Source organism: Bos grunniens, chromosome 20 (assembly GCF_055505025.1).
Source record: "Bos grunniens cultivar Pamir isolate PY7600 chromosome 20, Bosgru_T2T1.0, whole genome shotgun sequence".
Classification (NCBI taxonomy): Eukaryota; Metazoa; Chordata; class Mammalia; order Artiodactyla; family Bovidae; genus Bos; species Bos grunniens.
The window spans coordinates 6,299,733-6,316,581 of NC_141184.1; the positions used below are offsets into that span (position 1 = coordinate 6,299,733).

A 16,849-nucleotide genomic window follows, 5' to 3' on the forward strand; every position below is an offset into this window, starting at 1 on the left:
AGTCCGGTTTGCACAGTCTGGAGCATGGGTCACACTCCATTTCAAGGCCTAGTTTGCATCTTCAGGGAAAACCCAGACTAATGTTATTACCTTAAACAATTTATTTTCTTCACGATGTCCCTTGAGAGGCCAAGTTTCCCCTCCTATTCTCTGACAGATGTGAGAGTGGCTAAATGAAGCAATCAGATAAAAGAAAGCATCAAGACAGTATGATGTTATAAAATAAATCCAACATTGTGAAAATAGGATTTTTTTTACTGTGTCTTCTGGGAAACAAAATGCTGTGATATTAGTTTTGAAAAGAAAATCTCAGCTGCATCACTTCCTTGTGCCTGGGTTCCCTAGAGTCATAATATGAACGCGCCCTCTTGAAAGAAAAATGCTCTAGGGCATCAGTCACATTTGTAAATGTGTGTAGTCATTAAAATACCAGGACTAATTCTATTAACCTTAGAATACGGCACTTTAGGATGAAAGCAGGTATCAGCAAACTGCTTGTAATTTGATTAAATTTTCCACCAGAAGAGAAATGCCATAACTGCTTGGCATTAAAACGCTTAGCTGTTTATTTCTTGAACATTTCTTTGCATATCTGAATAAAAATCCATAAATGCATTCTTTCCGATTATCTGTAGCCACGGAGGGTTGGAATTACATGTTGTTTGAAGCAATGCCACATCCATTGCCCAGATTAATGAACAAATGACCAAAAGAAGGCTTTTCTTTAAGAACCTTGACGTCACAAAGCTGCCAGGATGCTAGGTTAGGCCGACAGTGTAGTAACAGAGACATCCCTTTCATACTCCCTTTTAGGGGAGCCCAGGGCACTGAGAATGGCTTCATTCAATTCCCTTGCTTCCATTTGGTTCTTATTTTGGAGAAACTGACTTCCTAAAATGTTTGCATCTTTGATGGCATTTATAAGGAAACAAAAGAAGAAGCTCTCATAGATAAGCATGGTTATTATTATTATTATTTCCGCTGCACCTAATAAGGAGAGAGACAGTTCTTCTAATTCTGGGCCATCTGGTTTGTGTTAGGGCTTCTCATTCCTGCACTCTTTGGGTTGCTGTTCTTCAAAGCAAACCCAGCAGTGACACAGTTTGCAGAATCTTTGGTGAAGTAAGAGATGGTCCTTTTACAGAAGCGAAGGGTGACAGGGCTAAAGTAAGATCGTATGGACAGTTGAGTGTTCTTCCTGGGCAGGACAATTACAGGTTGTTTTCAACTTTTCTGTATTTTCTCTTTCACCCCAAATTTTTGTGAACCCAAATTGTTTTTATGAACAGAGGAACAAGTGATGTGCTTTGAAAGGTTCCTATATTCTTACACAAATACTAGGTAATGGGGAATATCCCTCCTCTAGGCTCAGTGAACACAGGTTCCATGTGACAACAATCTGTATCAGTCACCTAGTGTCACAATAATGCTGTGTAAGAACCATGAAATCTTGGTGCCCACAGTAGTGGACTATTGGTTGGCTGCCAGTCTCTGTTCCAAGGGTACCTCATCTTCCTGGGACCAGTGGGCTGGTCAGGTCGTGTTCTTTTCCTGATGAGATCCAGAAGAGGCACCCCAAACATGCCAGACCTCCCAAACCTGGGCTGGGTCTGCTCTCGGTTACTCCCACCCACATTGCATTAGCTGTAGCAGGTCACGTTTGTTGTTGTTCAGTCGCTCAGCCGTGTCCGACTCTTTGCAACCCATGGAATGCAGCATGCCAGGCCCCCCTGTCCTTCACCATCTCCCAGAGCTTGCTCAAACTCCTGTCTGTTGAATCAGCAGTGCCATCCACCATCTTGTCCTCTGTCATCCCCTTCTCCTCCTGCCTTCAATCTTTCCCAGCATCAGGGTCTTTTCTAATGAGTCAGCTTTTCGCATAAGGTGGCCAAAGGATTGGAGCCTCAATTTCAGCATCAGCCCTTCCAATAAATATTCAGGATTGATTCCCTTTAGGATTGACTGGTGTGATCTCCTTGCAATATAAGGGACTCTCAAGAGTCTTCAACACCACAGTTCAAAAAGCATCAATTCTTCAGGGCTCAGCCTTCTTCATGGTCCAACTCTCACATCCATACATGACTTACTGGAAAAACCATAGCTTTGCCTAGACAGAACTTTGTAGGCAAAGTAACATCTCAGCTTTTTAATATGCTGTCTAGGTTTGTTATAGCTTTTCTTCCAAGTGGATCACATGGCTGAGCCCAAAGATAAGGGAGGACAGCAAAATCACCTGTGAGAGGGCACGGACCCAAGAAGCAGATGGGATCCATTTTTGTTAAATAAATAAAAATGTTAGTTTTGGTACAAAAATAAAATCAACCTTGGACAGAGTCATCTCTTTGGAGACTGTTGCCCATGTACCTTGTGTTGTGTTCGTGAACGATAAACACTCACCCTATTGAGTGGCTCTTTGTGTCCTCAGATCCTGGCCAACGTGATCATCTTCATCTGCGGGAACCTGGCAGGGGCATACCATAAGCACCTCATGGAGCTCGCTCTGCAGCAGACGTATCAGGACACGTGCAACTGCATCAAGTCCCGGATCAAGTTGGAATTTGAAAAACGTCAGCAGGTAAAATACACGTTCGGTATTACTTCCACGTTATCTGAGACGTTATTGGAATGATGTTGTCACTGCTAACGTCAAGGCTGCAGTTCATCCTCTCACGGGCATCAGTAGGAAGCCAGGGTAGCCGTCCGGCTGTCCTGCCTGCCCAGCTTTGGGCTGTATGCCCAGTGGATTGAATTGTACCCGAAGAGCAGAGATGGCATCTTCAGACTCAAACCCAGCCCCCACCCCCAGGATCACCCACGTGCTAACAGGTACATCAACCACCACCAACACGAGGCTGGGAAAATTCAAATAATGATGATGATTGTTATAGTGACACTTGGTTAAGACACTCATTGTTGGTCACAGCACATTTCTCTGGGATAGTGTTTGTGGCCAGGGTTTGTCCCAGCTGAAATCTTCCTGTGCCATCAACAACACTTCGTATAGTGCCTGTTTTCCACCTGGGATGTTGAAATGGGATGAGATGATGAAATGAGATGAGATGTGTGAACTTGTCCTTGAGGGAGATGATTGGAGTTGGGAGGGAGGGTATGGAGGGGAACAAGTTGTAGTGTCAGGGGCTGTCCTACAGTCATTGCTGTGGTGGTTCATGGACACATACATCAGGAGAATACATAGGCTCTGATGACACCCTGTGAAAATAAGAAATGGAGATAAACCAAGGGTGGAAGGAGCAAAGCCATGTGGGCTTATCCAAGATGGTGGCCAGCAGATGAAGCAGATGTGCTTTGGAGGGGAAACCAAGTGGAGATCCTGTACTTGACACATTTAACTTCAGGTCTCAGCAGAAGATCCATGTGAATAGTTTTCTTTTTGCCCTTGAGTTTTCAAATTTATCAGCAGGAACCCAGTTGCCATCTCTAAAGATGATGGTTAGCATGACTCTCTAGCATGAAACCCACAGTCCCTTCTCTGCATCCATCAGCATTTGGCACATAATTGTGTCACTATCACTCATTAAATTGTGTTTAGTCCATTTTATATAATTTTATTAAAATGTATTATGGTGATGAGAGCAAAAAAAAATCCCTTAAATACTTATACTAGACTTTTATTTGTGTATGAATTGATGAATAGTAATTGTACTCCTTTTTGAAAACAGGGAGTTCTGTTTGTTCATCCAATAAATATTAATTGAGTACCTAGATTGTGGAGGGCATGATTCTAGGCATTGGCGTGTGGCTGTGAATATTGCTTTCTCACTGATATTAGCAAATCTCATGGTTTGTTTTAAAAACATTTTGTTTTTCAACATGCATAGCAGAAGTATTCAGTAATTACTGTTTAATTCTTTGGCCTTTATGTATATCAAACTCTGGATTGCATTAAGAGAAATAGACAGTTGTTAACATGAGACAGTTAACCAGTAAAACTTCATATACTGTGCATTTATCCATGTTCAGTAATGGTTCAAATCTAGGTTCTAGAAAATTCTGTAGTTTCAACACACAGTGCTTAGTGTTCACAATTGTTCCCTCTACAGAGTTCAGTGTTTTAAGGTAGACAGTTTCCTTTTTCAAACAGTGGTTACTGGATAAGTTTGGTCCTGCCAGTCATATTTAACTTTCTTTTCTATCACCTTCACCAAGGTTAGGAAGAACTGAAATTCCAAGTCAGAGGATTGTATAACCTAATATTTATAGTACCAGCTTTGACACAACACTAAGTCAGGCTGTTGACCTTTTCTACACTGCCTCTTTCCATGAAGAGACCTTGAGCAGCCAAGACGAGGTGTCATCCCTTGTCATGATGATCTGTGGGTCCATGCAGTCAGAAAGGCCATGCTCTGACCTTACGTGGCTCCAGAACTAGACCAGTGAGGCACACCTCGTGTTACAGACTTCATAGGACCATCATGGGAGATACTATTAGGGCATCTATTTACAAGTTCTAGGAAAAAGAGTCAAGGATCTTTTTAAAAATATGTGAGGAGAAAAAGGACACTTGGAAGAAAAAGAAGAACTTATACTAATACTTTGTTGTTCAGTCGCTCAGGTGTCTGACTCTTTGCGACCCCGTGGACTGCGATGCCCCAGGCCTCCCTGTCCCTCACTATCTCCTGGAGTTTGCCCAGGTTCATGTCCACTGAGTCCATGATGCTATCCGACTGACCATGTTATCCTCCGCCACCCTCTTCTCCTTTTGCCCTCAGTTGTTCTCAGCACCAGGGTATTTTTCCAACGAGTCCACCATTTGCATCAGGTAGCCAAAGTATCAGAGGGTTAGCTTCGGCATCAGTCCTTCCAGTAATGTTTAATAAAATATAGTTTGACACAATGTATGAATTTTGCTACCAAAGTTGGGAGTCAGCTCTCAGGGTCTGGGGCCCAGAATGCAGTACTTCTGTTAATATTTTGAAAAATATGTTTATAGGATAGAATAAAGGTCCATAGTTTTTTTTTTTTTTTTTTTTTCAGTTCAGTTCAGTTCAGTCGCTCAGTCATGTCCGACTCTTTGCGACCCTATGAACGGCAGCACACCAGGCCTCCCTGTCCATCACCAACTCCCAGAGTTCACTCAGACTCACATCCATCGAGTCGCTGATGCCATCCAGCCATCTCATCCTCTGTCGTCCCCTTCTCCTCCTGCCCCTAATCCCTCCCAGTATCAGAGTCTTTTCCAATGAGTCAACTCTTTGCATTGAGGGGCGAAAGTATTGGAGTTTCAGCTTTAGCATCAGTCCTTCCAATGAACACCTAGGACTGATCTCCTTCAGAATGGACTGGTTGGATCTCCTTGCAGTCCAAGGGACTCTCAAGAGTCTTCTCCAACACCACAGTTCAAAAGCATCAATTCTTCGGTACTCAGCTTTCTTCACAGTCCAACTCTCACATCCATACATGACCGCTGGAAAAACCATAGCTTTGACTAGACCGACCTTTGTTGGCAAAGTAATGTCTCTGCTTTTGAATATGCTATCTAGGTGGGTCATAACTTTCCTTCCAAGGAGTAAGCGTCTTTTAATTTCATGGCTTCAGTCACCATCTGCAGTGATTTTGGAACCCCCAAAAATAAAGTCTGACACTGTTTCCACTGTTTCCCCATCTATTTGCCATGAAGTGATGGGACCAGATGCCATGATCTTCGTTTTCTGAATGTTGAGCTTTAAGCCAACTTTTTCACTCTCCTCTTTCACTTTCATCAAGAGGCTTTTTAGTTCCTCTTCACTTTCTGCCATAAGGGTGGTGTCATCTGCATATCTGAGGTTGTTGATATTTCTCCCGGCAATCTTGATTCCAGCTTGTGCTTCCTCCAGCCCAGCATTTCTCATGATGTATTCTGCATAGAAGTTAAATAAGCAGGGTGACAATATACAGCCTTGACGTACTCCTTTTCCTATTTGGTTTTTTTCCAGACTAGCGTGTAATTAAATGGGAATGAAAAATTCCCATAGTTAATAAAATCAGTAAAGTATAAATGTACAGATTTAAGGAAACAAATAAAAATTAGCCATTGGCAAGCTAGGTGCCCTTCATACAGAAGAGTGGCCTCAGAGACCATGACGCCAGTGTTGCCACAGACCAAATTAGGGTCTGAGGATTCCGTGTGCCATTTCTTATCCATCTGTTGCCACAAAACATTTTTTAAAAAATGTTCTTGACGTGTAGTTGATTTACAGTGTTGTGTCGAGTATAACAAAGTGATTCAGATATGTATATATATATATATATATATATATATATATATCTGTGTCTATATCTATAGATAGATACCTCTATATGTCATGTGTATATTGTATGTTTGCTTCATTCGTAGTCACCGAGGCACACAACAGTGTCCTTGAGAGTCCTTCTTCAGGCGTAGTGGGGTGTGCTAAGCAGCTGCAAGAGGATTTGTCTCAGCCCCCATCTGGATAAAATCTATGGTGTCCATTTTAAGGTCGTATTTCCAGTTACCACAGAATGAGTTGATGCTCCTGGAGGCTGAGGGTCGCCGTTTTGAATAGTTACTGGGCGCCTTTCACAGCTTGACCCCCTGCCACGCTTAGACCTTGGGGAGGAGGGCAGATGTCCTGTGAGCCCAGGAAGCTGGTCCTTCTGCAGCCCCGCTAGGGGTTATCAACACATAGTTGAGATTACTGGGAAGGCTCTAGGGATTCTACAGTCTTATCAAAATCGCTCAACTCTGTACTTTTTTTTCTTCAAATTTTATGTTTTTCTTTCCTAGATGCAAATGAGGTAAATTTCTAGTGATTAAAACCATTTTTGAACAACGTGGCTATTTGTACTCAAAGATTTGAGGATAAGAAGGAATGAATAATGTTAGCAGAGGTTTTCTTGGTGTTTGTGTTCTTGCCCTAAAAATGCCCTCGTGGATAAACACTAATTTTTTTCTTCTTAGTAAGTGAGAAACTTAATGCACTCAATTAGTATTGAAGACACCTTTGGGGCCTGAAAGCGGTGTGTTTTGACTTTTGTCTTGAGTTTCACATCCTGCAGTAAAAGCCATTTTTTGTGCACCGTGTCAGTGCAATAGAGGCTCTTTATCAAATCCGAGTCAACAGAGGTGTTTCTCCCTGGAGTATGTAATAGGCGCTCAGGAATTGATGAGAGCTGGAGTCAGGGCAAAACAGAAACCCTCTCTCGTAACTGCTGGGGCAGTGGAAATAAATGTGGCCTCTGTAGGACTGAAAACTAGGTTTGCTTTTTTTATAGAGAGAAAATAAACACTCTTCAATTTATATGTTGTCTTTGTTTTCAAGTAATGTAATTGTGAGAATCTTTATGTGGACTGCCTTCTTCTGGAAACACCCTGTGGGTTAAATATGCTACAGTATGCCTTTCCGTGGAGAATACTAGTCAAGGGAGGGGGGACACCGTGTTATTCCTGAATCTGTTCCCCACTGTGCGGGCTTAGTGAACCAGTAGGCTCCCTGCATCTCCTTGGGGACAAAATTGTGAAAATTTCAATGGAACAAGTAAGTGGTCCTTTTGTGTTCATGGTTGGGTTGATAATAAATGTATCCATCTTTATCCTGATACTATAGCTGGTAATGTTAGGGCATTACCAGATGTATTGCACAAATCATTTAAAATGCTAGGTAGAGTGTGTTGGAGCTGTTTCTGGTTTGGGATGTGAAAATGTGGTTCCTTTTCATGAGGGAATGGGTAAAAGAAGGAATGACATTTGTTGGAGTCCTCTTAATGTGCCAGGCTGTCTATTTAGTGCTTTCACATTTGCTGTGGTATCAGTTTCCTACTGTTGTTGTAACAAATGACCACAAGTCCAGTGGCTTAAACAGAACAAATCCAGTGTTGTATAGTCCTGGAGATCAGAGGTCCAAGATCAGCCTCATGGGCTCTGTCACGGTGCTGGGAGCACTGGACTCCTGAGGCTCTGAGGGCAGAATCCAGTTGCCTTTTCAAGCTTCTAGACTAGCCTTCCTGCATCCTTGGGTCCCAGCCGCTTCCTCCATCCTCAAATCCAGCAGCACAGATTCCAGCCTCTCTCTCCTCTCTCTCTGTCTTTCTCTTCACCCACTTCTCAGATCTCTGACTGTGCTCTTGCATCTTCTTCCTGTCCTTTCATTATCCCTCCTACCTCCCCGCCATAAGGATAATCCAGGAAAATCTCCCCACCTCAAGGTCCTTAATTTAACTGTATCTTCGAAGTTCTGGGTTTGCCATGTAAGGTAACATAGTCACAGGTTCTGGGGATTCTTAATCGAACAGGGTGCTTTTTACAGGTTCATTATTCAGCCAACCATCCTGTCTTCTTAATATACGTATGAACTCTATGACCTAAGTCTCTTTTCCCACTTAAGTCAAAGTAATTGTCAAGTTACTTGTCCAAGACCACTCAGCTCTTAAGTGTGGATATTTCTGCCTCTCATGTTGGTTCTGCTAAGTTTTTTGGAGTTATCTTTGAGAATAGAGATTTCTCTTTCCCATAAAGGACTTTTTAAGTTAACTATGTTTTTTTCCATTACTAGTTACATAAGAAAGCGTAAGACAGTATCACACACTTATCTGACGTCATTAGGTTATGCATGGCCATGGTAAGCAACATATTATCCATGAGAATGTTAGAAATTTACATGAAAGATCATTCCCACAAGAAGCCACAGTGTTAAATCTGTCTGTGGCTGGATTTCCATTCTTTGATGGACCCTGCAGGAAGACCACCTGAGTTGAATCTTGGTTATGTGATCTTTTTGTATGACCTTGGTCAAATTCCCTCACTTCTCCATGTCTTGGTTCCTCTGATGGAAGTTGTTCTACTTAATTTCTTACCAAATTTCAGAGTGTTCTACTTAATTTCTTACCAAATTTCAGAGTCTTTCTAGCATTCAAAATGATGTCCTGTTAAGAGTGATCATGAGCTGGTCTTGCATTGAATTCTCATGACATCATACCCTCAGTTCAGTTCAGTTTAGTCGCGCTCAGTCGTGTCTGACTCTTTGCCACAACATGGACCGCAGCACGCCAGGCCTCCCTGTCCATCACCAACTCCCGGAGCTTACTCAAACTCATGTCCATTGAGTCAGTGAGGCCATCTAACTATCTCATCCTCTGTTGTCCCCTTCTCCTCCTGCCATCAATCTTTCCTAGCATCAGGGTCTGTTCCAAGGAGTCAGTTCTTTACATCAGGTGGCCAAAGTATTGGAGTTTCAGCTTCAGCATCAGTCCTTCCAATGAATATTCAGGACTGATTTCCTTTAGGATTTACTGGTTTGATTTCCTTTCGGTATACAGGACTCTCAAGAGTCTTCTCCAACACCACAGTTCAAAAGTATCAATTCTTCTGTGCTCAGCTTTCTTTGTAGTCCAACTCTCACACCCACACATGAATACTTGAAAAACCATAGCTTTGACTAGATGGACCTTTGTTGGCAAAGTATGTCTAATGACATAATGCCCTAACGTTAAGCAAATCAGCTGCCACCCTGGTGAAACCATTGACCGCACTGAGGCTGGAGGGAGAGATAGGTGCTGGCTATGCCATCCCCTGAGTGCTCTCCATAGTAAGTTCCCTTCCTCCTTGAAGCAAACAGATCAAACAGAGAAAAGTTCTGCTGTGTCTGCTAGAACATGTGATGGAGAGTCCTTCCAAACCCTTTTTTATCAGCCCCATGTCACTCCGTTGGGGAGTTTACTTTTCACCAGCAGAATGGATGCTGTGAGGCGATCACACAGCTGCCCACGCTGCAGGACTCGTCATTTACCCCAGTTGTCTGCATCTGAGTTGGCACATGGAGCCCAGGGTGGAGCATCTCACAGTATATGCCTCTTGATAAAAGCCGAATTGGGTGAGCTCAAGAAGAGTTCAAGCTAGTGAGACTTTCTCACTGCAGTTCCTGAAGCGTGAAAGCAGCAAGTTTTAGTAGAAATGTTACCCGTGACCTTTGGGTAGGATCATGCAACTGGCAGAGACAGCAGAGGATGTTGTTCAGTCACTCAGTTGTGTCTGACCCTTTGCGACCCCGTGGACTGCAGCACGCCAGGCTTCCCCGTCCTTAACCATCTCTTGAAGCTTGCTCAAACTCATGTCTGTTGAGTCAGTGATGCCACCCAACCATCTCATACTGTGTCGTCCCCTTCTCCTGCCTTCGGTCTTTCCCAGCATCAGGGTCTTTTCCAACGAGCAGAGGATGAGAAACATTAAACATCACATGGTATGTACAGTTTGGTTCGGATAGGCTGACCCCACCTGTGTCCTCAAAGATCCTTAATGAGACTTTCCTCCCAACCCCACCCGATCCACTTTTTATCCATTTTATTTAATAATCGATTGTATAATTTTTCCTTTGATATCTCCTCCTTGAAGAAGTTGTGTAATTCTTGGTCACCGCTTCTTTCTGTTTTATTAAGTGAGTAGTTACCTACTTTTCTCCAGCTATCGTTACCTTGATGGAGAGGACATAGTCCACCTGCCACCTCTTTTCCTCGGCACTCCTTAGTGATAGAGCGAATGATGGAGAAGATAGCGCCTGTTTTACTCGGAAGTTGTAACAATGAAGGGTTGAGAGTTCATAAAAGAGTTCTCTTCACAGTGTTTACCATTTGAATGCATCGGAATGGAGTTCAAGAATTGCTTGAACAGTTTGCACTGCATTGTATCCTACTGATTGCTTCAGTTCTCACGAAGCTCAGCTATTATGTCTCATTGAGAAATACTAGGGTAATAGATTTCAGGATGTTGCAATGTATATTATGCCATAAGGCTTATGGGTACTTTTGATGAGAAATGAAAATGAATTCCAGAAAAAATATATAAGTAACTCTCAAACCATCAAGCCCGAAATATTTTCTGATGAGTCCTTTAGTTAGAATGGATGGGATTAGAACATATTTTCAAAGACTGCAATGAGGGCCATGCTGTGAATGTATACTCTGGCTCCTTTAAGGAGAAATCAACAATTCTACATCAGTGATCAAGGGCAAAGAGGAGGAAGACAGCTGGAATCACTGTCAAATCATGATGCCTAATGAAGACTGCCACTGCAGGAGGCTAGTAATAGGGGCTCAGAATAGTACTAGTGTTCATTCTGTAAAAAGTTAGACATCCTGTTCTAAACTGAAAAAGTAAAATACAGTTATAGTAATTAATCAAGCTGATTTTTATTTAATTAAATATATGCAAATGTCTTTTTGTATAATGACAGTAGAAAAGCTGGGCTTCTCTGGCAGCTCAGACAGTAAAAAAATCTGCCTGCAATGTGGGAGACCTGGGTTTAGTCCCTGGGTCGGGAAGATCTCCTGGAGGAGGGCATGGCAACCCACTCCAGTATTTGTGCCTGGAGAATCCCATGGACAGAGGAGCCTGGCAGGCTGCAGTCCATGAGGTCTCAACAAGTTGGACATGACTGAACAATTTTGCACAGTAGAAAAAGCTATATGGTAAAATAAAACCTCCAGAAATTTCCTCCCTGTAAGCCACTTGAGCAAAACCCCAATCCAGCGTCCATGGTTAGGAAGCCATTTGCCTGTCTTGTTTGAGAAACACCTGGGGAACATTTCTATTACTCCAGATCATCACAGGTTAATCTTTGTTGATAATACTGTTGTTTGGTTGCTCAGTCATGTCCAACTCTTGCGACCCCATGGACTGTAGCCCTCCAGGCTTCTCTGTCCCTGGGATTCCCCAGGCAAGAATGCTAGGGTGGGTTGCCATTTCCTTCTCCAGGGGGGATTTTCCTGACCCAGGGATCTAACCTGGGTCTCATATCTCCTGCACTGACTGGCAGATTCTTTACCACTGAGCCAGCAGGGAAGCCAGTTGATAATACTAGAGAAGCACACACACACACACACACACACAAAGGAGAAGCACCTGGTTGTGATATTTTTGGCTTCTGAAAGTTGTCAGTTTACCTTGGAGATCATCTGTTTTTTTTTTACTCTGTGATGTGGTGTTTTGATGCCGACAAGACTCTATATAGCAGGCAAAAAATAATCTAGTGGAAATATTCACGTAAGATCAACATCACTTGATATGAGTAAAATAAACCCAATAAAAAAGAGTTCCAGAATCAGTCCTTTGGTGGCAGTCTCCATTCTTCTGGTATGCGTCACACACCAGAGAAAACTCAAAATCAAAGTCAAATGTCAAGTCTCCTGTGATTGCAATCGTGTCTTACTTCCTGCAGACATAACCACAGATAGTCCAGGAGGATACCTGATAGTGGGGAAGAAGGCTTTCTGGACTCACTGGCGTGGGAAGTGATTGATTTTCTGTGTTTAATAGCTTATCACCATGAGCACAGTCACAGATAAAAATACCTCGCGTGGCCCTAGGGCTGTGTTTACCGAACCACAGCACCCACCAATGTTTCTAACAAATTGAAGAGCATGAGTTAGGAGCTTTAGAATTTTGTTTGTGTGTGTATGTTTTCGAACAGTGTTGCTCTCTGGAGTTTTCACTTTTTAAGTTGTCTGAAAACTTCTATTTCACAGTTTTGTCTTTGATTATCTGCCAAGTGCCAGGGGATTAGCCCAGGGAATAGAGTAGTATTTTAGTAGTAGGCTAAAGGCCCCCCCCTCCCCGTGTCTTTGGGCTTGTATTCGAATGGCAGGAGGTGGACCATAACTGTCTGAAGGCAGAATTCTCATGAGAAGATACAGAAAGATAATGCGACAGAGCTAAGTGGGATAAGCCGAGGGGCATGTTGGAGGGGCCAACCAGGGGCTTCTCTGGGGACGTGACAGCTGAGTTGTAACATGGATCCTGGGAGGATGTGTCCCTGCGATGACACGATGAGCTATGCAGGAGTGGGCCTGCAAAGATCCAGGCTCAGGAACCAGATTGGCCTGTTTGGGGGACACAGAAGTCAGTGGGATTGTTGGGTAAGAGAGGAGAGTGGAGGGGGAGACAGGAGCTAGATGCTGGACCACATACTGGGCCTCGCAAGGTGAGTGAAGGACGTGGGGTTTTATTAGATGTGGAGTGGAAAGTTACAAAAGCGTTTTGAGTAAGGCAGTGACACGAACTGACTAACGTTGTGTTTATCTTTCTTTTTTTTTTAATTGAAGTGTAGTTGATTTGCAATGCTGTGTTAGTTTGTGCTGTACAGAGGAGTGATTCGGTCATGTAGACATTCTTTTTATTTTTCCCATTGTGATTTATCCAAGGATATTGAACGTCGCTCCCTGTGCTATACAGTAGGGCCATCCTCTCAATATATGTACCAGTTTGCATCTGCTAATCCCGAATTCCCAGTGCTTCCCTCCCCTACCCCCTCCCCTTGGGCAACCGCAAGTCTGTTTTCCGTGTCTGTGAGTCTGTTTCTGTTTGGTAAGGAAGTTCATTAGGATCACTTTTTGGATTCCTGATCTAAGTGATGTCATACGATATTTGTCTTTGACTGACTTCACTCAGTGTGACAGTCTCTAGGTCCATCCACGTTGCTGTGAATCGCTTTATTTCACTCTTTCTCTGGCTGAGCAGTATTCCACTGTGTAAACACCACATCTTTGTCCATTCATCCATCAATGGACGATTAGGTTGTTTCCATGTCTTAGCCATCGTGACCAGTGCTGCTGTGTACGTAGGGGTGCATGTATCTTTTTGAATTTTAGTTTTCTGGCTAATATTCCTAAAGATCTCTCTGGCGACTGGTGGAGAGTGGATTGAGGAGGAAGTGCAGGCAGGATGACCTCCTGAAAGCTACAGCGATAGTCCAGGCCTGAGCCAGGAAGAGCTTGGGTCAGAGTGGACATATTCAGGACTTATTATGAAATGAAACCAGTATAGATCACTGTTGGATTAGATGTTGGGTGAGAAGAAAATAAAATAATCAAGAAAAATTCCTAAATGAAAATTCCAGCCATTGGATCATGGTTGGTGTGCCACTTCTAAGATTTTGGGGTCTTTGGGAATGATGTTGGTTGGGGGTTAGGAGTGGAGTAGAAATCAAGAGATGAGTTCTGAACAGTTAAGTTTGAGATCCGTAGTCTATGTCCGAGAGGAGATGCCACATTGGCAATTGTAAATAAAATCCAGAGCCAAAAATGTAAATGTGGAAGTCATCAGTGTATAAAGTGAAGTCACTCAATCGTATCTGACTCTTTTAGACACCATGGACTCTAGCCCACCAGGCTCCTCCGTCCATGGGATTCTCCAGGCAAGAACACTGGAGTGGGTTGCCATTTCCTTCTCCAGGGGACCTTCCCGACCGGGGAATCAAACCCAGGTCTCCCGCATTGCAAACAGACACTTTAACCTCTGAGCCACCTTTAAAGGACAAAATGAGAGTCCCTAAATTAAAATACGCTTACTCCTTGGAATGAAAGTTATGACCAACCTAGATAGCATATTCAAAAGCAGAGATATTACTTTGCCAACAAAGGTTCGTCTAGTCAAGGCTATGGTTTTTCCTGTGGTCATGTATGGATGTGAGAGTTGGACTGTGAAGAAGGCTGAGCACCAAAGAATTGATGCTTTTGAACTGTAGTGTTGGAGAAGACTCTTGGAGTCCCTTGGACTGCAAGGAAATCCAACCAGTCCATTCTGAAGGAGATCAGCCCTGGGATTTCTTTGGAAGGAATGATGCTAAAGCTGAAACTCCAGTACTTTGGCCACCTCATGCTAAGAGTTGACTCATTGGAAAAGACTCTGATGCTGGGAGGGATTGGGGGCAGGAGGAGAAGGGGACGACAGAGGATGAGATGGCTGGATGGCATCACTGACTCGATGGACATGAGTCTGGGTGAACTCCGGGAGTTGGTGATGGACAGGGAGGCCTGGCGTGCTGCGATTCATGGGATCACACAGAGTCGGATACGACTGAGCAACTGCACTGAACTGAGGGAAAGATTAGGGTTGGAAAAGACAAAAATGAGCCAGGACCAATCCCCAAAGCACACCAATATTTGAGAAGAAATAAGAGGAAAACAGGGAGCCATTCACTGAAACAGATCACCCATTATGTGAGAGGAAAGCCAGAGAGTGTGGTTCAGTAGAAGCCAAAGGAGGGAGTTTGGGGGCCAGCATTCACCTTGGTCCAATGGTGAGTCGCAGAGGGCAGGGTGTGGGGACATGACCACTAGCCCTGGCAGCCTGCCTGTCACCTGGGCAGAGGGGTTAAATTGAACGGGAGGTGAGGAAGGGCAACTGTGAGTACTGATGGCTCCTTTGACACGTGTAGCAGGAAAGAGGAGCCAAAAGTGCTCCTGTTTTACCATTTAGCTTTTCTACTGCAGTGCGGGAGACCCCAGTTTGATTCTTGGGTCAGGAAGATCCACTGAAGAAGGGATAGGCTACCCACTCCAGTGTTCTTGGGCTTCCCTTGTGGCTCAGCTGGTAAAGAATCCGCCTGCAATGCGGTAGACCTGGGTTTGATCCCTGGGTTGGGAATATCCCCTTCGAGGGAAAGGCTACCCACTCCAGTGTTCCAGCCTGGAGAATTCCATGGACGGTATAGTTCGTGGGGTTGCAGAGTCGGACGCAGCTTTCACTTTCTTTCTTTCACTGCCATGATATAAGGAGGAATTTGCATATATTTAATTAATTACAAATCCTTGATTAATTATTGTAACTGGCCAAGACATTTTAAAATCAATTAATTAATTTCGGGCTGTGCTGGGTCTTCGTTGCTGTGTGCGGCTTTCTCTAGTCGCAGTGAGTGGGGGCTACTCTTCGTTGCGGTATGTGGGCTTTTCACTGCCGTGGCTCCTCTCGTTGCAGGGCATGGGCCCTAGGGCACACGGGCTTCAGTAGTTGGGGTGTGCAGGCTTCGTAGCTCTCCAGCACATGGAATCTTCCTGGACCAGGGATCGAACTCGTGTCCCCAGCATTGACAAGTGGATTCTTAATGGCTGGACCACTCAGGAAGCCCCCAGTCCAGACTTTCTTTGCCCAAGATGGAGAGCAGTAGTGTATTACGTATCTTACTGCGACATCTCTGGTAGCACATGTTAAGCCATTAATAGGCTGTATTGTATTACATCGTTTCCCCAGCATGTCTTTCTTTTATTCTGGATCTTCGATTCTCAGGAAGGGATGGGCAGAGGAATTGATTGATTTTCTAGAAAGAAGCTCAGTTGCTGGAGTACATTACTGATTACTGTGGTACTGCCCCATTTATGCAGGTTCTTGTTCTGATGATGGCTACTAGAAAGTTTTGAACCCAAATAGAAACAACGAGGGCTTCCCAAGTGGCACTAGTGGTAAAGAACCCACCTGCCAATGAAGGAGATGTAAGAGACGTGGATTCAATCCCCTGGGAAGCGTTGGGAAGATCTCCTAGAGGAAACCATGGCAACAACCCACGCCAGTATTTTTGCCTGGAGAATCCCATGGACAGAGGAGCCTGGCGGGCTACAGTCCATAAGGTCACACAGAGTCAAACACCTCTGAAGCGACTTAGCATGCACACAGCACGTGCCAGATGACTTCATTTCCTAGAGAAGTGGCTTAGAATAAAAGCAGGAATATTTTATCATTGACTGTAGAATAAGCTCAGACCAATCAGATGAAATCTAAGGCCCCAGACCACGCAGGCATCTCAGCCCTGAAGGAAATGAACATTCTTTGGACAACTTTTAGCTAATTGTGTGACATCTTTGTCACTCCGGGACAAGATCCAGTGGTTGGAGGAAGAAAGGTGCATTAAAGCAAAATGCAAAGTCCAGTCACATGATGCAGGGTGCCACCTGTGAAGATGTCCTTGCCTGGGCTCCTCTCAATGGCCCTTCGTGTCCGTGGGTCAGGAGGAGTCAGAACTTGGCCACCATCGTGGCAGCTGCCTTTACCGCCAGATGAAATGACGTGGGTGAATTTCCCAAAGGCATCACCCTTCTAGCAGGCCTGCCTGGGGCCCACTCCTGAAAC

General features: G+C 44.0%; 1 protein-coding gene across 2 annotated transcripts in view; it reads left to right on the top strand.

Annotated features, from left to right (window-relative positions):
- The window catches only part of ADCY2 (adenylate cyclase 2), a 454,409-nt gene that overhangs the window by 231,617 nt on the left and 205,943 nt on the right, over positions 1 to 16,849 (top strand). For both annotated transcript variants that reach the window (XR_015148596.1, XM_086361165.1), the window contains exon 4: positions 2,426 to 2,575. Coding sequence is in view for 1 of the 2 variants with exons in the window: in XM_086361165.1 (XP_086217291.1) it covers positions 2,426 to 2,575 (150 nt within the window). In the remaining variant the exon portion in view is untranslated. The remainder of the gene's footprint in view (positions 1 to 2,425; positions 2,576 to 16,849) is intronic.